Source organism: Aulonocara stuartgranti (genome assembly GCF_965226115.1).
Source record: "Aulonocara stuartgranti genome assembly, chromosome: 23".
Classification (NCBI taxonomy): domain Eukaryota; kingdom Metazoa; phylum Chordata; class Actinopteri; order Cichliformes; family Cichlidae; genus Aulonocara; species Aulonocara stuartgranti.
The window spans coordinates 4,379,268-4,402,858 of NC_138958.1; the positions used below are offsets into that span (position 1 = coordinate 4,379,268).

The following is a 23,591-nucleotide window of genomic DNA, read 5'->3' on the forward strand; positions in this document are numbered from 1 at the left end:
TTGACTCTCCATCTCTGTTCACAGCTCTTTCTGTCTCCTTCCATCTGTCTCTCCTTTTCTGTCTCTGCCTCTCTTGCTTTCTCGCTTTCTCTGCAGCTTTGTTCAGCTCGAGCTTTCTCCTGCACTGCAAGCAAGGCTGAATCTCCTACATCTCAGCGAGAGCCCAAACTTTTAACGGTGCGTTTGAACATCTCAGAGGGAGAAAATCCAGCCGAGCAGCCACCATGGAGGCCATCAAGAAGAAGATGCAAATGCTGAAACTGGATAAGGAGAATGCCATCGACCGGGCCGAGCAGGCAGAGACAGACAAGAAGGCGGCAGAGGACAAATGCAAGCAGGTGGGAAAGACAGAGCAAGAAAGAGATGGATCACAAGGGATTCCAGCGCATATAGAAAACATTTTAGATATTTTTTAGGGATATTGATCTGATTTTGGAAATACGCAACTAGAACTGTATATTAAGCAAAAATGTATAGATTAAGTTTATAGTTTACTTATAGATTTACTGATTAGTTGCAACTTCTGAAGCGAAATTTATTTCAAAACAGTTTTTCATGAAAAAAGAAATGTCCACACCCAGTAAATGTGCTTTTCTCTGAAGACTTTTCTTTCTATCCAGTTCTTAAACTAATCACGACATTCAAACCATACCAGACATACCTACAAGGACACGGTGTGTAAACAGTTCTTACATTTATTTATTCTACATTCTTCACAGTTAATTTACTGGTTTACTTTGCTGGGAAATATTTTAGGAAGTAGTTTAACTTTTTTTTCTTTTTCTTTTCTGAGGAATGCCTCATAGTACAGATGATCCAACCACAGGTCCAGGAAAGTTTGGAAGTTATTAAATTGCTGACTTTGGATCAAATGAGGTGCAAATCGTTGCTTTCAGTTTCCACTCATTACTTTTTTATTCTTTAAACAAAGCTGTACTAAAGGAGATCTGCAGGAAAACAGTAGTTTGAACTTCTCTTCACTTGAACTGGTCAGCACCACCAGTACACAAGTGATGAGACCACCCAGGACCAGGATTTGGTCTTTGGGGAAAGAAAACAAGTCCACCTCAACCGCTTTATAGAGAGGACCTATTTAAAAGAACAGCCATTATGGAGACTGTGTGACCCTTAATAAGCATGCAAATGGACATGCATAGACACACAAATGGAGGATTAGACACACGTGCATGCGTGCACACACACACACACACAACTTATGGTTCCAGGCGTCTGTGTGTTCTCGCTGATAACAGCTGTATTTTTAGAGCCCAGAAGAGATCGGCAGTGTGGGACACAGCAGGGTTATCAGATGTACTTCATGGACTCAGAGGGGAACACTGATTAGGGGGAACAGCTAACCCTGAGAGAGAGAGAGAGAGAGAAGAAAAGGGAGAAAGAGAAAAGAGATTAGACCGCATACCAGAGTTCTTGTCATGAGAGGGTGATGCCATTTAAATAAATGTTCTCCAAACATCATAAACACAGTTCTGCTTGCAAATTAGCCACCGCAGCTTTATCAGTTGCTTAACTTGGTTTCCTTTCAACCATCATTTTGCTCAGCAGTTGTTAACTCGATAAAAGTTTCATCATTATATCTTTGCAAAGGTTCATTCATCTGTGAGAATAGATATGATGGTCTCAGTGCTCAGATGAATGCAAATAGAATAGAATAGAATAGAATAGAAGAACCGACCATACCAGACTCCATCAGAATAGAATAGAAAAGACTACACCAGAATAGAATAGAATAGAAAAGAATAGAATAGAAGAACCGACCACACCAGACTCCATCACCATAGAATAGAATAGAATAGAATAGAATAGAATAGAAGAACCGACCACACCAGACTCCATCACCATAGAATAGAATAGAAAAGAATAGAATAGAAGAACCGACCACACCAGACTCCATCTCCATAGAATAGAATAGAAAAGACTACACCAGAATAGAATAGAATAGAAAAGAATAGAATAGAAGAACCGACCATACCAGACTCCATCAGAATACAATAGAATAGAATAGAAGAACCGACCATACCAGACTCCATCAGAATACAATAGAATAGAATAGAAGAACCGACCACACCAGACTCCATCAGAATACAATAGAAAAGACTACACCAGAATAGAATAGAAAAGAATAGAATAGAAGAACCGACCACACCAGACTCCATCAGAATAGAATAGAATAGAAAAGAATAGAATAGAAGAACCGACCACACCAGACTCCATCACCATAGAATAGAATAGAAAAGAATAGAATAGAAGAACCGACCACACCAGACTCCATCACCATAGAATAGAATAGAAAAGACTACACCAGAATAGAATAGAATAGAATAGAAAAGAATAGAATAGAAGAACCGACCATACCAGACTCCATCAGAATACAATAGAATAGAAAAGAATAGAATAGAAGAACCGACCACACCAGACTCCATCACCATAGAATAGAATAGAAAAGACTACACCAGAATAGAATAGAATAGAAAAGAATAGAATAGAAGAACCGACCATACCAGACTCCATCAGAATACAATAGAATAGAATAGAAGAACCGACCACACCAGACTCCATCAGAATACAATAGAAAAGACTACACCAGAATAGAATAGAAAAGAATAGAATAGAAGAACCGACCACACCAGACTCCATCAGAATAGAATAGAATAGAATAGAATACCAAATCACCGAACAGAACAGAGACTAGAATAGACCAGACCAGAAGGGAATAGAACAGAACACAAGAGAACATAACAGACCAGACCACACTATACTAGAATAGAATTGAATCGAATCAAATCGAATCTAAGAACAGAAAAAAACAGAGACTAGAATGGACCAGGCCAGACCAGAATAGAATCCAATCCAATACAACACCAGGCCAGACTACACTACACTAGAATAGACTAGAATAGAATAGAGGTTCATCTAATGTTTTCATGCTAAACTGAGTTAAAATGAAAAAAACAGCACTAACAGTATCCTTTGTTTTAGTTGGAGGAGGAGTTACTGGATCTGCAGAAGAAGATGAAGCAGACGGAAGATGAACTGGACAAATTCTCTGAGGGCCTGAAAGATGCTCAGGAGAAACTGGAACTGTCTGAGAAGAAAGCTGCAGATGTGAGTGAACGGCACGCACACACACAGGAGGGTTCGGTGTCACTTCATTTTCAGGACACTTTACTCAAAGTTAAACTAGAAATCAAACTGCCAAATAACCATGACCATTACAGTCACTGAATCCTTGAATCCCGTAAAGAAGAACAAAGGATGTTAATACTTGTTTCATCTGACTCTGGCATGCACACATTACTGTGGCACTACTGAAAACTAGGGACCATTCTTCCACAGCTGGACTCTTTCTAAGCCGGCACCAGCTGTGGCTTTGCTTTGATCCACGGTGAACGATTTGGAGCACTTCAGAGACAGTTACATTCCTGTGCAGCCACTCCTGAAAGATGAGCACACGGTTAAACTATAATCCCTTCACCCAAACACACACACACACACACACACACACACACACACACACACACACACACACACACACACTGTAAGCCTCATCATGACATGTGTTCTGACATTTACAACAAATTGCATGCAGATGTTGCAATCATGATAGCAAAGGGACAAACATGCAAAAAATATAAGAGTTTTTCATTTTGTGCCACTTCACATGTTCTAATACAATTTACTAAAGGTGATAACTAAAATTAAAACAAACAACACAAAACAGTTTATATGCCTAAATTCACTTTTGGTACTTTAAGGATTTTTAAATATTTTAAGTATTTATGATGCTTTTGGACTTTAACTAAATAAATTATGTAGCATTTAAAAGTCAGTTTGATACATGAATGTGCAAGTTATGGGCACATCTAGGACACAAGGGGAGATAATTAGTCAATAACCTGCCTCTTGTAAGCTCACTGCATTGCACTTACAAGAGACAGGGAACAAGACGACCACTCACTCGCTGTGAATGCAGCACTATTACTTGGGCTGTTCTTACATCAGTGGAAATCAGTGCAGTCCCACATCAAACAGACTTTGTTCTAACGACTTAGCAGGTTTAATAGCATTTCATGTCCAAGCTGACTAATTTGAACATTTGGAAGCTATTATGTTTTTTTAATTCTTCGTTAAGAAGCACACTGCCTATCCAACAATGCATTTCAACCTCTAGCTGTAGCTTCAGGTAGCTTAACCCACAAACTTCAGGCATGACTAAGGAGGCGGTGAAAGAAGTCTGATAAGCTTTTTTTATTTCTAACTTCACACCACCAAATTACTTTATTGTCAAACTCGCAGTCTTGCAGTCAGAGCCAAATGATGGAGACACAGCTGGACCAAAAGCTGTAAACAGACTTCCCCTTTAACTAAACTCAAACTTGCAATGGCAACATTTTTTGGCTCTGGAGTATTTACTTTTTCTCATGTAAAGATGTAAATAAATGTAACCACCACTGAGAAATCCTATATGGATCTTGTTTGTGGACAGAAACAGTTAATTGAGTAAATGTAGCAGAACATTGGAATTGGCAGTTCTCCTGAGCCTAATCAGCTGCAATCTGGGAAAGGCGGTCATATTTTAGATTGGCATCACCACAAACCACATGGTTGTATATCTGTCAGTGGTGATTCATGCAGCACAGCTGTGTGTTTGCTTGCTTGTGTCCGTTACTGTGTGTTTGTATGGGTGGAAGGGGGAATCACATATATCACAAACATACAATACTGTTTACAGTATACCTGTTTATCAGTTAAATGGCATTTTAATAAAAAGTAGGGGAAAGCAGTACCACAGCATCACGAAGCAAAGTGAGCACAGAGAGAGAAGAGTCATGCACAAACCTCCCCCACCTTCCACTAAGATGTGGTATTGTTTTAGTCTCATGGAGGATATCCCAGGGAAATGTGATGTTGCACTAAACACAAAGAGAAAGGAAGTGCCTGCTATATAGACATAGACCTAGGGGCTGAGACATGCTGGTTTATCCTCACGCAGTGATTAAATAAACTCAGGATGGTTCTGAGAAGCCTCACATATAAACTGGGTCAAGTGGGCCCCTTGAAAACCCAGAGCATGACCTGTAGCTATCACTCTTGGGTGTCCTGTAGTGTTTGGAAAGAGAACTCAAGCAGTGCGAGTTGTGTTAAAAAATAGATGTCCACTATGGCATTTTTTTTAGATTTACCACAGAGTACAGAGTGACATCAAATTATGAAGTCTGCTCTGCTCCACTTCCATGAATTCCCCTCCACATGTCACTTATTAGAGGAAGCAGTCAAGTCATTACGCATCTGAATTCACACCGACCAAAATTGGAAACCTGAAAACGACTGGGAAAACAGAGGAATGAGCCAGCAGCTCCTGCAAGCAAACCGTTTATGATTCATGAAAAAGGGCACCAGAGCAGACGTGCTGATATTTAGGTCATCACTGTTTATTGCTAGCTCAAGCCACCAGACGAAGAGTCTATCCTTATAGATCTAAGTACTTAAACACAGTGCAGTGAAAAGTAAAGTTAGCGCATGTGGTCTTGGTACAGGCATTGATTACACCAATCACAGCAGCAACAGTCGCAGTTTTAGGGCAAAGCTGGTCAGCCGGGCGGAGAGAGCAGAGAACAGGCAGGGGGGGCTCTGGTATGTGAGGAATGTAGCTAAGGCAAACAGAAAGGCCCACACTCCTGTGTCTAATGAAATCAATGCTTCCAGCTTTTCTGGTGCAAGGGCCAAATCAGAGAGAGAGCAGCTCAATCAACACATGAGACTGACTGTGAGACATGTTCTTCTTGTTGAGAACAGCAGGACTGAATCTGAGATGAGCCTCGGCTGAAATCTGCTGGCCTACTTGCCCGTCCGCCCGACATATTCAAGCTCCCAGGCTGATCGTGTGAATAGGAGCCGATGGGGGGTAAACACAGGCAGGGCAAGCAGTGAAACATGAAAAATGAAGAATAAATTTGATTTACACCCACACAATGCACATCATCAGTCAGCAGGGAAGTGGTTCATGTATTCTGTATTTGCTCTCTGCTTCAAGACAAACACTAACACATTTCTATTTAGAGAGTTGCGGGTTTACTGAGAGGTCAGAAGTTGGAATTTTATATATATATATATATATATATAGGGTGGCACGGTGGTTAGCACTGTTGCCGCACAGCAAGAAGGTCCTGAGTTCAATTCCACCATCAGGCCGGGGTCTTTCTGTGTGGAGTTTGCATGTTCTCCCCGTGTCTGCGTGGGTTCCCTCCGGGTACTCCGGCTTCCTCCCACCGTCCAAAGACATGCAGTTTGTGGGGATAGGTTAATTGGAAAATCCAAATTGTCACTAGGTGTGAATGTGAGTATGAATGGTTGTCTGTCCTTGATATCAGCTAATTAATGGTAACTAAGTAATAAAATACTGTAAGCACAAGTAAGCTGTAATATAATACACCAAATGGCACCAACAGCATAAACACAGTGGAGGGGTCGAGCTCAGTGACTGCAGTTAGTGAATGTGAGGCCAACCAGAGATATCAGCTAGAGATGCCTGTGTCTGGATGCCTGTCTATCAAAGAAGTTACACCCCTAACTCCAGTACCCATGAGGATGTTACAAAAAAGACTAGACTCCCATGAGTTGATATTAGATGGGGAAATCTTATTTTTTTGCATGAGGCTGTAGACATGTTTCTTAATGCTCTGAAAGCTCGGTATTTGAACATGGAGTCTTGTTTTTGGAACCAGCAGCACTTTTTTGCACTCCTACATTAGCTACCCCCTTTTTTTCTTTTTGGCTTAGTGGCTTAGGTTACTGGTTAGTGTGGGTGTCAACCCAAGATAACTGACTACATCTGGAGGGTGCCGGGGCCACATATGGCCACATTCTTTAAGCAGCATACAAGTAATCACGTGTCCTCAGCAAAAACAGTGTGTGTACTCCTTTGGGCACCGGTGGTGTCTTATTCGACATAATGAAAATTTTGAAAAGGATTTAGAAATATATTAGAGGTTCACTAATCATCTTGGGCTGTTTAAATGGCCTGCAACACACCAAGGAATACTTATTCTGACGTCTTCTTTTAAATTCCAGCACACCAGTCACAATTTCTGCTCTTTGCCCACTGAAATAATCTAGGTGTTTATTGTCATATTGAGCAGGGGCATGACATTCTATTACACAAGTGGTCACTTGAGACCAGATGCTGTAAATAAAAGATGGATATAGCCATCGTGACCTTACCCGTTGGTTTGTGCAGACCTGGTGAGAAGTCTCACCATTTTTTCCCTTTTTTTAGAGCTTGAAGTGACCGTATATGGACGAGAAGATCTAGAGATAGGTTATCAGCTAACAGTAGCAACCTGGGTTAGCTGCGTGTATCTGTAGACTGCCATATTATTTGTCTGATTACTGCATTAAAATTGCTGAAAAAACACACCAACATCTCAAATATGGCCGAGAGGTCTATTTCAGAGACCTCCTCATATTAGGTAAGATCGGATTTAGCAGATAGTATAGCAACCTAGCTGGCATATGTTTGCTCAGTGTGACCATGGGCCTAGTTGTGCATCACTTTAGTTAATTAAAATGGGTCATAAAAGGAAAAAACAAACAAACAAAAAAAACCCGCGTTAGTATCTGGCTTTAAACATGCTTATTTCTGCAGTGAAGTTTAGTATTTGAACATTTGAGCCAATTAAATTTACCTGCTTTTAGCAAGCCTCAAGTGGCAATTTAAGGTATTGCCGTTTTTGGTACTTTACTGCTAGCTTCACCTCTAGAGGTTGCCCCTTGCTCTACATCAGGGTAGGCAACTCCAGGCCTCGAGTGCCGGTGTCCTGCAGGTTTTAGATGTGTCCTTGATCCAACACAGCTGATTCAAATTGCTAAATTACCTCCTCAAAATCTCATGAAGTCCTCCAGAGGCCTGGTAACAACTAATCATTTGATTCAGGTGTGCTGACCCAGGGTGATATCTAAAACCTGCAGGACACCAGCACTCGAGGCCTGGAGTTGTCTACCCCTGCTCTATATTCATGTCAAGAATAATAAGGATACTTGCACAGTCTGAGCCCAACTAACCCTAGCATGCCATTTTGAAATATGCATGTGCCATCAGAGAAGAAAAAAAATCAATTGATAGAAAGTCCGGGTCATTCAGTGTATTCAGGTAGTCAGGTGACCTCAGTTTTTGGGGGGCATGTTAACTGAACCTGGATCCGGTCAGGTAAAGCTGCCTCGGATCATTAGTGTTGCCCCCACAGGCTTGTACAGTAGATGCATGTGGATGCATCACTTTATCTGCCTGATCCACTGATCATTCTGGAAGAAGACAAATCTGGACTCATCAGACCACGTGACCTTTGTCCTATCTTTATGCCCCATAGCAAACACAAGCCTTTTTTTTTTCCATTGAGCCTCACTGATAAGTGTTTCTTCCTCACTAGTTTTAATCATTCTCCTTAGCTGTATTCTGTGCTTGATGCAGGCCAGTTGTATGACCCCTCTGAAATGGAGCAACAGCTTCTCTGTGACCACGTGGTCGTTTAAGGTTAAATAACCTGTTGCCATCCAAAACACATTAATCGCTGCTGCTTAGGTTTGGATTTCCACCATGAAGTTAGAATGGTATATGCAGAGTGGCACTTTAACCAGTAGTCCACGATGACAGAATGAAATATAATTGTGTGGGGGTTTTTAAAAGAGGAAATACTCAAATTATTCACACTTCACTGGAGGCAGTACAAACTCAGGGGAAATTTAACTGTCACATCAAGTTTATGTGAGACAACTAAACAATGGACACTGCGCCTTCACAATGACTGAAAGTAATTCATCCTGGCTCTCCTTTTTCTTTTCAAAGTCTCGCAGCAGTGCTCACATCAGTCACAGGGATCAGCTTTTTACACACACTCACTCACTCTCAAGCCCCGCCCTCTTCGGCGTCATCGACCCAATCACTCACTCTCCTCCTCCGCCACAGTCTGGCGCTCTTCTCACCGCGCAGCTTATTCTGTATGCTCCTCAAACTCTAACTGAAGCTGAGTCCGGACCAAAACGGCTACCTACATTCCCGAGGACCACTTTCTGCGCCGCTCATGAACTTTTCATTCCTACAATCCAGAAGAAACACTCGGGGAACACCTGGACACTCACGCTTCCTAGTTATATAACTTTTTGCTGCACTTGAGTGACTCCTTTACATTCCTCATACTTTATCTCCGGACTCACGCCTATTTTTCTCGTTTTTCCTTTCTTTTTTTTTTTTTTTTTTAAATCAACGAACAAAAGTCTTATTTTTCTGTTACTCAACTACTCTGAATAGACCAAATAAGCAGGAATCAGTGGCCTCGTTTTTGCACAACATATACATAGTCATAACTGTTTTATTTTTTTACGTTTAGTCTTAAGTTAAGTAAGGAAACAGTAAACAATGGCAGGTGTGAACTCTCTGGATGCTGTGAAGAGAAAGATTCAGTGTTTGCAGCAGCAGGCCGACGACGCAGAAGATCGGGCTCAGGTCCTACAGAGAGAGCTGGACAGTGAACGGGAGCTCCGGGAAAAAGTGAGACAATCAACTCCTCTATTGTTCTAGCTTTTTCTATTGTCGCCATTTCCCATGTATTATAATCATTAAACACGGACTGAATTGTTCGTATTCGCCTCTCGGGCTCTAGAAAGTCTTATTAGTCTCATGTCATTGATTCACTGGTGGCGGGCGTGAATGTGCCACAATGCAAGGCGTTGGTCTGCAACGAAAAAAAAGTTTGGATTCCTACAGCTCTTCGCGCATGCTCCGTGTGACTTGAAGGCCGCTGTGAAACTACAGTGATTAGACCACGTAGACAGCGTTGAAGTGATTGTGCAAATTGTGGCGAATCTATTAGCCTGACCAGTTTATTTCTTTTAAAGTCAAACAATTCTTGTGTTAATTGTATCATAATTGTGACTATATTTTCAGTCAGATTCCATTTGGTTTGCGGGTTAATGGGACAATGTTTTGGACTTGGAATTTCAATGGAATTCACTTTTTAACACTGATTTGCTCAAAGGCACTTCGGCAAGGGTGGCTGTTTTCCCTCGGCAGCTGTCTGGTTGAAGGGCTGACCCTCGGGCCTCCACAGATGATCGGAAAATACAGGGCACAGTTAAAGAGTGTCTCCTCTGTTATTAGGGACACAAAGGAGTAGCTCTAAAAATGTTGCTGTTTTCAGCTAGAAGCAAAAGATCAGCTGCTTCATTGATCAGTCAATCAACAGTCAGTAACAGTTGAGATCACCTTTAAGTTTTTTATTATAAAACTGTAAATTGGTGAAGTTGAACAATGAAACAACTGAAAGCTGTTTTCCACACCTCTTTACATTAAACTGTAAAGTTTGGGTTATTTGCTCAGCTTGGGCTGAAATTAGTCATTGCTAAAGTTCCACAAATTGAGCGTCTTTAACCATTGCCTTCAATGTGTCAGATGTGACTCATATATTGAGTAATTGGCGGGTCTGTCACCTGCCTGTCTCTTGACTGTGCCCACATCCGAGTTTTATGGCTTCACATGCAGAAAAGGTAGTGGCTGGAGGGGAGAGAGAGAGAAACGCTTAGTAGCAGCACAGTTAGGCAACAATTTTTGACTCGTTTCACGTGCTGCTTTATGGCACACGGTGCCATACTTTTTGCATAGGAGTTATTTTAATGATAGGACAATGAGAAAGACTTCAGGAGGGTGGGAGGGGAAGGTGTGGCAGTAAAGATATGGCAGCTGAACTGATGAAAGGAGTTGGGCCTGCTGCAAGGCAAAGCCCTTTGTTACAGGATGGCTATTAGGTAACAGGCCACCTTTTTAATTTGGCCAATGGGCGTGTGGGTAATTATTTTTGGTATGGACTCACATACCGTATCGGTTTAAGAAGTTTGGCTTCATAGTTGGCTTGTTTGTGTTGCAGTTTGTGGTTGTTCAGTGGGTGCTTTGTGTACTTTACAAGTGTTTCTGTTCAATGTTTGTGCAAACTGCAGCATGAACTTCAAAACACTGACACAGGAATGGTAACTGAATGAATGAATGATATGGGGATGCCCCGTATAACTACATCTGCTGTCAGGGTGCATGTGTGGTCTCACATCAATGAAGAGCTGAAAGGGTTGTGTTTTTTTTAAGAAATTAATTGTTAGAAAATTTTTTATTGCATATGAGACAGACTGGCTGGTCAGTTTGGTCCAGCATTTCAAAACTGATGAACCAGGTTTCAGAGGTGGACTTATAGTTGTTGACCAGTACTTATAAGTATGTCTTGTATAGTGTGTTTACACTGAAATGGGAGGGTGTGGTTAAACTCTTATCTTCAGAGTGGATGCTGCATTTAAAAAATTTTTTTCATTCCTGTCAGGATTAACGTGCACAAGCAGTTTGATGTCCCACATGTCCCTCCATTCAAAGTCGAACACAGGGGTGCAACTGTGTGGCGAGGCTGGTGTGGTCCCATGTGTGAATAATTAGGACAACCTGGAGTTATTCCTTGGCACAGAAAATCCTTCTGAGTGCGGGGAGATCAAAACAAGAACCTTGCTGCGTGTAATGAATCATTCTTTAAAAATGTGTGAGGGAGTACAAAAACGTTGGCTACGTCTCTCGCTGATAAAGAAAATTGCTTCATGTTATTGTGGTTTTGACGCTTCTGGGGATGTTTCTTAACCTCTCGGTAATGATTTAAGGTTGTAGTCAAAGGCTTGTGATGCTTTTTGTTTATAGCCACTATTTCTCTACATGAATTCGTTCAGTTTTCGCAGCAGAGTCGGGTCAGAGGTGATCGTTTTGACTGTGTTCGGAGTCCTGTAAAGAGCACAGATGAAGCAGATTAGTTGTTTTTGGAACATGGAAGCAAATTTGAGTGCTTCTCCTTCTGTCAGGCACTTAATAATGACACGATTAGTTTAAACAATCAGTCATGACCAAAATAAGAAAAAGAGACGGGGAAAAAATATCTGCTTCCTTTTCTGAAATTGAGGCTGTTGTGAGGACAACTTACAGTTGCCATGGTGAGCATCAGTGTTTCACCACACGCAAGTTGAAATACAGAAATAAATATAAAAAGGGAAGTGGAATTCTTACTGAGGAATCCCCACGCACGCCCTCCCTCCGACTGACCCTCCCAGGATGTCGGCTGCCGACCCTGGTCCAGTACTTCCTGCGCTTCTACTCCCAACACTTCCTGTCCCCTGGCTCCAGCCCTGATCAACAGGAAGATTACTGTGCTCGGTGAAGTTGGTATTTCTACATTGATGTGCCACTTCATCTTTAGTGTCCTGTTATGTTCTTATAGTTACTAACACTATTCTCTCCATGTAGAGCAGAAGTCTGCAGTCTTTTTTTGCACTACAACATTTAATTAGACACACTGAAGTTGCATCCTACGCTTATGGCAACTGTATTTGTTTACTTGCATCTCATATCGAGAGTAAATTGCAGGAAGCCATTCAAAAAAATGCTTATCGTGAAAAACGACGTCCCCACACTCATCTGCTGAGCTAAAGGTGTTCGTTTGTTGCTTTGTGCGGTCAGCTAAGGCTTTCTGCTGGGCCTCTAGGAGTCTCCAGCAGATTCTGTGGAAAGAATTACTTCCTGATTTCACTGTTTTCTTTGGACTTTCTCCCTGGGAATAGCTCAACTTTCCAAATATAACTGCCACATGTTGATACTTTTTGGCAGTCGCTGGCATCCTGGGGAACACTCCCATGTAAGTGGCTTGTGGCTTTGCTGATTATGCAGGCCAAGGCTGAGGGTTCTCATTCAAACGAGGAGTGGGTTATATTTGTTCGGTTAGTCCTAGCACAGGCGAATTTGCTGTAATGTCGTTAAATAGCATGTATACAGCACCAAGTTGTTTGAACTGCTTTTAGAGTCCATGAAAGTGAGTCACTTCAGCGAGTCTGTTTGCTTGTGAATGCAGAGTGGAAATGGTAACCTGAAGGAAACTCGGATTACCGGGATTCATATTTGACCTGCAGGTAAAAATCACCCTGTTAATATTTATCTGGAAAGTTAGATTGCATCAACGCTGGAAAAATTTGGTTTTTCTTATGGTTTGTGGATTCCTGGTGGTGCGGTTCACAAATGGGTTGCAATCAGCCTCTGATTAGGATTAGACACACTGAGCTGAAGACTCAGACCAGAGTCGAGATCCTCCTAAAAGTCTGAGTACATGCTTTTAAATGGCGACAAATTGTTTAGCGCTGAAGGAGCTCATTGTGATGCTTGTCTGAATGTTTAACAACCGTCTTTTACATACTTCATGACAGACTGGCTTATACTTTATGCAGCTTTCTTTGCATGCCAGATCTTTGTGGGAAATGATTACACACTTTCTTTCTGTCACGAACCAACACAGAGTAACTTTAAGAGCAGCAGGCAGTCAGGAATAACTTGCACTGAACCCCAACAGCATTGTGCCGCTCATTAGCCCACTGCCCTGAAATCAGCCAGTAATTAGATTCCTCTTTCACTTGTCCTTGATGCTGTCTCTAACATATGTAATACACTCAGGTATTTCTTAAGTCACTCCCAGCAGTCTGCAGCCTCACTTCGAGTGCTCTAACTTCAACTAAGACAGATGAATCACTCCATGCCATCAGTAGTACCGTAGTCTGTGCCACTTACTAATGCAGTGTCTGTTAAAAAGGTAGCTTAATGTCATGGAACATCTTGCACTGCTTTCTTGCTGCACAATAAAATGAAACTATGGCAGTCAGTCAGTGTAATCTGCTGAAATCAGCCCATCTAAGCTCACTAATTAACACTATTTATTGGCTGGGAATGATGGCAGTTAGGCTCTTTAAATCCGCAGCTTATCCATAGTCTCCACTGTAGCTGGGAACTATTTTGTCAGCCCAAAGTTTTGTGTTTTGAGACTGTTAACAGTGGTTTTTATTTTTATTTTTTTTAAATCTCACACTAGAATTTAGTTCCCGAAATGTTGAGCTAAAGCTTTAGGAATCTTGTGGCTCTAATAGCCACACAGCCTGCTGGTTGCACTGAGCAGTAAAGCTCCATTCCTGACTTAGAAAGCTGGTGACATATTAACTTACGGTGACAACAGAGCAGCTACTTGTGTCCCAGTATCTTTTAAAGTCTGCGTGGTTGTTGCCTCAGTCTTCCTGATACTCCACCACAAACATTCTCCATAGTTTGTTTTACCATATAAGGCAGGGTGCGTCCCTGGCAGCCAAAGAATGAAAAGTGGGTGCTAAAGGAAGGGGCATGGCCAGAGAGACAGACGGAGCAGTGAAAGAAAGAACAATCAAAGGGAGGAAATGAAAGGATGTTGGGCAGCGTACTTCCTGTCACCTTTTTTCAAGATCCTCATTTGCTATATGATGAGTAGTGAAAGCTCGTCGTTAACCTTACTTCTTGTTTCTTGGCATTTATGGTAACATTGTTTTGACATCGTGTTCGCACAAAGGCTCTGAATACTTTTCAGTCCGCTTTTGCTGCTGGGCTTGTGGCTGCACCGGCCAAGGTTAAATGATTTTCTAAAGCTGCAGAAGAGTCTGTGGCTAAAACTGTGCATTCAGGATTTACAGGAAAGGCTCTTCTTTGTTCACAGCTCAGTCAATTAGAAGCATGAGATAACCTGTAAATACATTCATTTTTTTTCCTTTTAAACCTGACACAAGGGTGTCTCTGTCTGTATGGGGCTCCCCCACTCCCTGCCTTTTTTGCTATGAGCAGATGGCAGATAAGGCACCAGGTTGCACACATTTCTGTCACTGCCACCATACCGGTGTTAGCTGAGGTTTTTATGTTTGTCTGTTTTGATACTTGAACGCAGTTTACTGGGTAGGAGACTGGATAGCTGGTAATTGTGTGTGTGTGTGTGTGTGTGTGTGTGTGTGTGTGTGTTTGAGAGAGGCAGAGATTGGTGCAATAAGAGTGTCTGTTTGCATGTTTGCAGAGCGTGTGCGTGTCTGGAAGCACATTACAGCAGCTGGTGCGCTAACGTAGCTGACCTAAAACAGATGAATAGCATGTTTGTTTGCGTGCTGGATATTGCTCAGGAAGTACCAATATCTGTTATTTCAGGTTGCAGTTGAATACTAGGTAACGTTTCTGGGCAGCCAGATGTGGCGTCGATGGATGCAGACCTGTGCGAGCGACACTGCTGATGAGATTTCAAGATGTTCTGAGCGATTTATGATTTTTCATTCATTCTGTGTCCGGTTCGGTTTTCAACGTCTGTCAAGTGCCAGCGGTTTTGAGACACATCAGCGATAGTTAGGCAGACATTTCCTGTCTCGTATGGGTGGCCTCCCCTGTGAGCTTTCTGTGCAGCAGGGGAGGACCTGGGAGAGGATGAAGAAGAGGGTGGAAAAAAAAAAACACACAGACGACCGGCGGTGGGAGTGGCGGGTCACCAGGCCAAGATTAGATTAGATGGATGCAAGATGGAGAAAATACTAAAAATGAGAATGAAGCCTGTGCCATCATGCTTGGATTTCCTGAACATATCGAGTCTATGACAGAATGGAAGTCTCAGTATATTTAAGCTCTCTGTTCTTTGCATTGGTCCTTCTTATCAGTCATCTCATTTTCTATTTGTGACTTTCGGTCACCAGTTTCTGCGCAGAATGACTCCTCTGCCTGTAAGCTGAATGGTGGAGACACTGACGGTTGATCAGAGCGATTGCTGGACTGAAAAACTGGCTAATGAGTCACTGACCTACTAACTGCTGCCCTCATCAGAGCAGAGAATACAGCCTGCGAGGTTGTAAACATAATAAACTTGTGTGAGTACTCCGGGTTTCAGTGAATGGTTCAGCAACTTATCGGTCTGGTTGTGAACTTTCATTTTAACAGCAGGTTCTTTGTGTTATGCTAAGACTGAGGTCAGTTTTTACTTTGAATGCAACTCCCAAGGAGATGATTGTTGGATAAACTCCCCGACCAACAGAGGAAATTCTTGTGTAGTTGTCTGTTTGCTTTCTTTTTTCCTCTTTCTGGCTTTTTGTTTATCGAGGGCAGACGAGCAGAAGCCCATTCGTTCTCCCTCCTTTGCCCAGTTGTGGCTTGAGCATCACCGGAAATTGAGTTTGTCTAAATGTTTCGCTCAGACGTCCTGCTACATTGTAAGGAATTACACTTTCCAGCCAAATGCAGCATGTTCTCATTAAAGACGGTTAGAGTTGGGCCCTGCTTTTATGGACGAATCTCCCAACGACCTCCAGCTGCCTCCATTTCACATTTTAACCGTCACATTTTGATTTGAGAAACCCGAGTGACCCCAGAGAGCACACAGAGTAGATTACACTGTCTCCCCCTCACTCACTCACTCACTCACTTGCCGGCTTTGTTTGGATTCACTTTGTTAGTGAGGATTAGGATATGAATGATAAGGGTGAATATTTCCCTGTCGTCATAGCACCATGATTATATTCAGGTGGCTGTATTTAAATATTTTTATCAGAGTTCTGGGTAGGCATTGTACTGTGTGACTGTATAGCTGCTCTTCCATTGACAGCTTTAAAAAAAAAAGTGTTTCATGTGGTGAAATATGCAACACTTGAGTTCATTTTTGGACTTTTGTTCATAATAGATGTGGTTTGGTTTTAAAGTGATGCATCAATTTGTTGGATGAGGAACTAAGTTAAAAAAAAGACAGTGATTCAACCTCCTGATAACAGTAGTTGTTAGGGAAGTGTAGACAGGACATCACCATATCCTGTCCACACAGGCCTTGCTTAAATCTACAAGATGTTAATTTTTATTCCCTTTTACTTTTAAAATTACGTCCTTCTGGTTGGTTTGGACATTCACTGATTTTTGTTGCAACAATTGCTGAAAACAGGGTGAAAAGTTCTTTCCCCCGACTTCTGTCATTGTGTCATTTCCTTCTCTTCCTGTTTTATGGTGGAGGACGACAGACAACTTCGGGTGACTTAAAGTTGAATAAATGCATGACTAAAGTTCTTCCTATTTTTTATTTTTTTCCTTTGCAGGCAGAGGGTGAGGTAGCAGCTCTTAACCGTAGGATCCAGCTGGTGGAGGAGGAGCTGGACCGTGCCCAGGAGAGACTGGCCACAGCGCTGCAGAAACTGGAGGAGGCAGAGAAGGCTGCAGATGAGAGCGAGAGGTCAGTTTCTTATTCGCATTAGACACAAGTGGAGAAAAAGTCTGCCTTGCGCGGGAGAACATGTGTTATCTAGTTCACCTGACTTTCACAAAAGAAAGTCTGTCCTCTCCTCACGCTGTGTCCTGTCATCCCAGAGGAATGAAGGTGATTGAGAACCGAGCGATGAAGGATGAGGAGAAGATGGAGATTCAGGAGATGCAGCTGAAGGAGGCCAAACACATCGCAGAGGAGGCCGACCGCAAATACGAGGAGGTGATTCTGACAGTGACGGCTTAAGTGCAAGAGAGAAATTCCCTTATTCAGATCGTTAATAGCCTCTTAGTTTTTTGAGTTTAAAATATTTCTCTTTTTCTTTCTCAGGTGGCTCGTAAACTGGTGATCTTGGAGGGCGAGCTGGAGAGAGCTGAGGAGAGGGCCGAGCTCTCAGAATGGTAAATGCAATAAGCGCACAAATGTATAAATCCATTGACTCTCATACAGATGCATGGTCTCTTGTGCGGCTCGCAGATTAAAACAAAGTATGTGTGGGATTCTCCTTACAGTAAAGCCAGTGACCTAGAGGAGGAGCTGAAAAATGTGACCAACAACCTGAAGTCATTAGAAGCCCAGTCTGAGAAGGTACAAGACGAAATGCATTGACACTTTAAGAAGTAATAATTCTGCTTTGGCTTTCTGGAGATTGGTGATGTTTTTCCAAACAAGAATCTTCCAAATATAGAAAAAAAAAAATCTGATTTTATCCAGTAAAGGAGGAAAAAAAGGTTTCCTGTCAAAATGCATCAATGTGATTTGTGAACATCTAATAATATGACAAAACAAACTAAAACTTTAGGCAGTTGCTTTCATTGTCTTTCACAAACGCAAACAGAAAAACTAAATATATATACTGAACACCAAGTCTGGCACCATGCACACACGAATCCTATCATTAGGGCTTTACTCATGGCTCGGTGCACCGTAATTTGGGTGAGCTGTCCTCAGAGAGAGAGAGAGAGAGACCACATGGCAAAGGACTGTTTCATACTACCTCCATTATAACTGTGTATCATCAGGCCCTCCTTAAAACCATTTATTTTGCACTCAAGCTATTATATAAGGGAGCTCGGCACCTGAACTCCTTTGATATGCAGCTGTTTAAATATATGTTTGCACACCAACTTATCTACCGCATGCCAAATTAGCCACTGAGGCTTTTTTTTTCTTTTTCATGTGTGTATGAGTGGTGTTACTGGCTACGTAAGGTGTTTCAGGTGTGTGTGTATATAAGCAGCCAGTAGAAACCTGCCGCACTCAGAAATGTGTCTGCTTCATTCCCGCCCGTGCACAGGCATGCAGTGCAACGACATGCCAGGTTTACCTCATGCCAGGTTTACCTCATGACAACTTTTCTTTAGCAAATATGGCATGGCTTGTCTTTGAAACCGACCTGCAGTGGTTAGCGTAACAGCAGAACTTGTTCCCAGGACAAGCCAACACCTTTCCTGTTACGTGCCAGCGAGGGAGTGGCGCCATGAGCTCTCAAAGCAATAATAATCCTGGGATGGTGCCGTTTTGTGCTCCCATTGTGTGCACGTTTGCTGCTGAAAGCTAAGTGTGAGCTAATGCTGTTTCTTTGCCTCTCCGTCTGTCACCAGTACTCAGAAAAAGAAGACAAGTACGAAGAGGAGATCAAAGTTCTGACTGACAAACTGAAGGAGGTGAGATGATGGTGTTTTCACAGAATTAAGAATAAAATTATAATAGTGAGAATAATCCAGTCATTCAGAGACATTTGTAGCATTTTCCCCCCCATCACTAAAATGTTAAATGTGACATTTCCATAAGCTTAGCAAGGCTGGCTGAAAAGCTCTCCTGTTGCAGTCTTTCATGATGGATGTGTTTGTTGGCGCTCATCAGTTTGTTTTGACATGCTTTGTCTGAATTCCTCCCAGGCTGAAACCCGTGCAGAGTTTGCCGAGAGGACAGTTGCCAAACTGGAAAAGAGCATCGATGACCTGGAAGGTACGAGAGTCACATTCATATTGAGGTTTTTGGGGGATTTGCAGCATCTGTGGCCCAAAATCTTTTTCTTTTTTAACAGAACATGTAAATGGTAAATGGCCTGTATTTATATAGCGCTTTACTAGTCCCTAAGGACCCCAAAGCGCTTTACATATCCAGTCATCCACCCATTCACACACACATTCACACACTGGTGATGGCAAGCTACATTGTAGCCACAGCCACCCAGAGCCCAAATCATTTTGTCTGCTAGCTTTAAGTGAACCTGCAAAGATGCGTTCAGTTTCATTAAATGGTGATTTATTTGCTGATGAACTACGAGCACATCTTCATACACAGTTGCAAAATCACTTACCTGAGTTTTGGCCTGAGTTCTAGAAGAGGTGTCCTATTTCAGCATCACTGGAATTTTTTTCCTGTGGAAAAGAGGATTTTCCACAGGAACCAAATGTATGGAAACTATTTCACTAAGACAGGCTAATAAAAGACCCTTGTTACTGAAGGACAAGTATTCCATGTCAGCCACGAAGCTGCAGCGGCAGCAAAGAGGACAGAATGTACTCATATTTTTTTTTTAGGTCAGGATCGTTCAGTTGTTGAACCACAGGCAGCTGAGTTCATGGATTTATTGGATCAGTTTTATGAGACTTTCACAAAAGTCTTAAATGCTCAAAGCTCCCCCAGCAACAAAAAACAAACGTGAAGAGCTTTGAGCATAATTAGGTATTCATCATTCTTTCTTCCAAGCATTTCTGCATCTTTAAAAAGGCTGACCTATTTTTTTGTCTCTTCCTTTCTCCCTCTGCTCTTTGCCTCCATCTGTCTCTCGCTCTCGTCCTGCTTTCGGCTTGCTTGTGTCGCTGCTGTCGTTGGCACCTGCCTCTGCTTCTTGTCGACCTCTGGCGTCCAGATGAATTGTATGCTCAGAAGCTGAAGTACAAGGCCATTAGCGAGGAGCTGGACCATGCCCTCAATGACATGACATCTCTGTAGAGACATGTTTCGCTCTTTCTCTCTGTCTGCTGTGCCTCTAAATGTTCATCTCCTCTGATCGTATGTGCCTCTGCTCATCTTACTATGCAAAACATAATTCATTAAAGCTCGTTTTCTTTCCTAGTTTGCAGCTTTTGTCTGTTTTTTGTTTGTTTGTTGCCAGTGTGTAAGGAAATTATGAACTGTTTGATGCAAAGTCTGAGCTAACTATATAGGTTACTATGATTTTCTTATTAACAGTGTATTTTATGATTAGTTGTTACTCTACGCGTTCATCTGAATATCAGTTTTACAAAGGTGAGCATTTCTGGTTTTAGTGTGGATTAATAGTTTGCAGTCACCTGGGTTTTAATCTACACGCTTTGGTAGTTTCTGATTTCTATGTCCATAAAGTATGCATAGATCTTAATGCCATTTCCACAAGGTGGGATATACGAATGACTTCACTGTGCAGCAAACGAGTCCTTTAAAAAGTCCATCCTGTATGATCCCACTAACAGTCTTCCAGCAGTTTATGCATGAAAGGTACTCTGTAGTGGTTGATTTTTATTTTTTGCATGTGGCACAACTTAACCAAACCAGTTATGCAAAACATCTGCCCAGTAACACTGACCTTTGTGCAGTCTTTAAAAAAAGGGGTGCTGTGTGACAAACCTCACGAAGAGATTACAGTGGCATGAAATGAGCGAGCACTGCTAACTGGTGATTGAGGGTTCACAGTGTCATATTTCTTCTTCTTCTTCTCCCCAGAGAAACTATCACATGCCAAAGAGGAGAATCTGGGCATGCACCAAGTCCTGGACCAGACCCTGCAGGAGCTGAACAGCTTATAAACACACACAGAGGAAGCTGGAGAGGATGAGGTCGTCATTAACATTCCATTAAACGTTCGACTCCATTCCGCCTTTCAAGCTGTAAAATCTTTATTCCCCACCTAAAGGGGGATTAACTTAATGCTTGTCCCCTTTTTTTTTTTTCTTTTTCAAGCACAACTTTTTTTTTTCTTTTTTTTTATAAAGATTTTTTGAATCCACTGCTACTTTATTTTTTTTAAACCTACAGATGTTCTTGTAGAAATTCGTTTTTGACCACTTACAAAGAACTGGCACTAAATTTGTCCAAAGAAACCTCAGATTTGGTCACTCAACCACTTAAACAGACTTAATTTTACACATTATGTGCACATACATTACACTTCTGATTATTTTTAATACATAGGCTACATATGGCATAGGGGTTTGCTCAGTCTTGTGTGGCTTTTAAGCGCCACCTACTGGTGATTTGAAGTTAGTCAACATTTTTTTTTTCTTATTATTATTCCATTTTATCTCCAGTGGCTGCAAATTAACAGATATTTGACAGATCTGTGCTCGTCTCAGTCTCTTTTTGTGTTAGAACAGCACAACAGTCACGTGAACAGATGACCTGATAACAAGGCTCAGTGATTAAGACTTCTTTACATTTAATTATAACGTAATGCCTCTTTGGCCAAGGTGTTGAACCTGATGCGGACGTCCTGACCACTGATACCTAATGCATCATTACCAACAATATGCCATTGTGTAGCCAATATTTACAATATGAGTGAGCTAAACCCCAAACCACTGGAAGCTCAGTCAAGTTTTATCAACCATGGATACTTATTGTATATAGTAGAATAATGTTAGGTAATGTGAGAAGTTATATTTTTTTTTCCTTGGGTTTTGTTTCATTTACACCACTCCTTTTTGCCAGAGGAACTCTCAAAACCAAAGAACACACACAACACAGACAATTCATGAAATGTTTTTATTTTTTTTGTGATGGTCATCGTGGTTTCATCTCATGTCAGAGCCACTGAGAGTGCCTCACATTTGGTTGAGACTGTTATGAAATACTTCATTCACCCACCCCCACCCCCACCCATGTCAACCTATTAAAATGTTTTACAGAAATCATGACTTGTCTGAAGTTTTTTGCAAATTTGATTGTTGCATTTTACTCAGAAGTAATGACAATGTCTTTACAGGAAAGTGCTTCATTATGTCAATCTGCTTTGGAGTGTACATGCATTCAGATGATTCTGTCTCATTCAGCCCCACACGGGGGTCAAATCGTACTCATTTAGATAAATAGAGGCAATTTCTCTATTTGCTGAGGATTTGCAACATGGCATCGCTCAGCCTCGATTATCCTTGGGTATTTCTGCTGCATGGTTCCAGGTTCGTTACTGTTCATGTCTGTTTCTTTCTGAAGGCGCAGCCTAGAGGGAGAAATGTCAAACATTTCAGCAAGGTCTTGCAAGCAAATTAGGAGGATCTTATTCAAAGCTACTGTTTTTGGCATTGTACTTACCTGCTGTCAGTCTGCATTTCCCCCCTCGTGGCCTACAAAGGATTATAGAGCAGCCTGCACAGGGCACCACTGTCTGGGCATGGCTGAAGATGGTGGTGATCCTGTAACACCCTGATGAGCATTTGCAGATCAATTAGAGCTTGCCACACATAACTAAAAATAAATCCTAAAACTTTGCACCATGAGCCAAAATTCCTACCCATGCATTTAACATCCATGAAGTAAGAGTTTGGATTCTGCACCAGCCTCTTCTTCTTATGCTGCCTCCTCTCCTCGGCAAAACTTGGGTGCATCAGATCCTTAGCCAGCTGCAAGAAAAGGCAGAGCATTTTTTATTTATTTTTTTAAACATGAGCTATTCAATTGTTCTGCTACTGACAGGATGGGGTTAATGGAGGGATAAGAATATGAAAATGATTATTTACAAGATCATGGTAAAACTGCTGTGATGTATGGTTTGGAGACAGCACTAACAAAACGACAGGAGGCATAGCTGACAGGAATTTGTACAGCTCAGGTTAACTGGTTTGGAAATTAGAGAAGAGGCTGAATATTGGATATACTGGATAAAGGTGACAGTGGAAGATGATGGGGATAGGGTGAGATGAAGACAGATGATCCGCTGAGGTGAAAGAAGAAGACAGGATTGTCTTAAGAGATGTACCGCAATATGTTTTATAGCCGTATGCCCCCTACAGTCTGAAGAATGAATTGCTAGTTAAAGGAGCAACATGTCCAGACAAGCCCAAGCATCATTCGTACAGTACAAGAACAATGGGCAGATAACAGTATATAACATGTTGCTACAAGTTCAATATTACAAGAGTTAAAAAAAATATTACTCACTTTATTGCTACTCTTTTTAAAATTCAGTACAATGTTGTATTTCTTAGTTCACAAAATACTATTAAAGCATCTTTCTGTCAGTCAGAACTGTTCTACTTTCTAATATTTCTAACAAAAACAGTCAAATCTAAAAATTATAATAAGATTTTCACTTACAGACATTTTTGCTCAGATCGTCCGGTTTTCTCGTCAAATGTAAATAAATGATATAGCAAACTAAGCCCGCTATGCTCGTCACTAAATCCACCTGTAGTTTGGTGTAGGTCTGAGTTATAAGAATCGAGTAGGCGGAGGCTTCGTGTAAGG

The 23,591-nt window shown here is 41.6% G+C and overlaps 2 protein-coding genes across 5 annotated transcripts; one reads left to right on the forward strand and one right to left on the reverse strand.

Annotated features, from left to right (window-relative positions):
* Nucleotides 1-22,039, forward strand: tpm4a (tropomyosin 4a). 4 transcript variants are annotated; one of them, XM_082523164.1, is made up of 9 exons: nucleotides 1-338; nucleotides 2,998-3,123; nucleotides 16,978-17,111; nucleotides 17,246-17,363; nucleotides 17,472-17,542; nucleotides 17,654-17,729; nucleotides 18,746-18,808; nucleotides 19,043-19,112; nucleotides 20,023-20,228. In XM_082523164.1, the coding sequence occupies exons 1-9, from the start codon at nucleotides 225-227 to the stop codon at nucleotides 20,103-20,105; spliced, it is 855 nt and encodes a 284-aa protein (XP_082379290.1). In that variant the 5' UTR covers nucleotides 1-224; the 3' UTR covers nucleotides 20,106-20,228. The 4 variants fall into 4 exon arrangements, with proteins under 4 accessions (XP_082379290.1, XP_082379289.1, XP_082379292.1 ...); XM_082523163.1 differs by lacking the exon at nucleotides 20,023-20,228 and adding an exon at nucleotides 20,856-22,039 and having other exon boundaries at nucleotides 5-338; XM_082523166.1 differs by lacking the exons at nucleotides 1-338; nucleotides 2,998-3,123 and adding an exon at nucleotides 8,968-9,562.
* Nucleotides 21,786-23,570, reverse strand: LOC309699923 (small ribosomal subunit protein eS27-like). Its single transcript, XM_082523171.1, has 4 exons — nucleotides 23,442-23,570; nucleotides 22,639-22,747; nucleotides 22,440-22,550; nucleotides 21,786-22,347 (listed from the first exon to the last, which is right to left on the reverse strand). Exons 1-4 carry the CDS (start codon nucleotides 23,445-23,447, stop codon nucleotides 22,319-22,321), a joined length of 255 nt encoding a protein of 84 aa, XP_082379297.1. The 5' UTR covers nucleotides 23,448-23,570; the 3' UTR covers nucleotides 21,786-22,318.
* Between the last annotated feature and the right edge of the window lie 21 nt (nucleotides 23,571-23,591).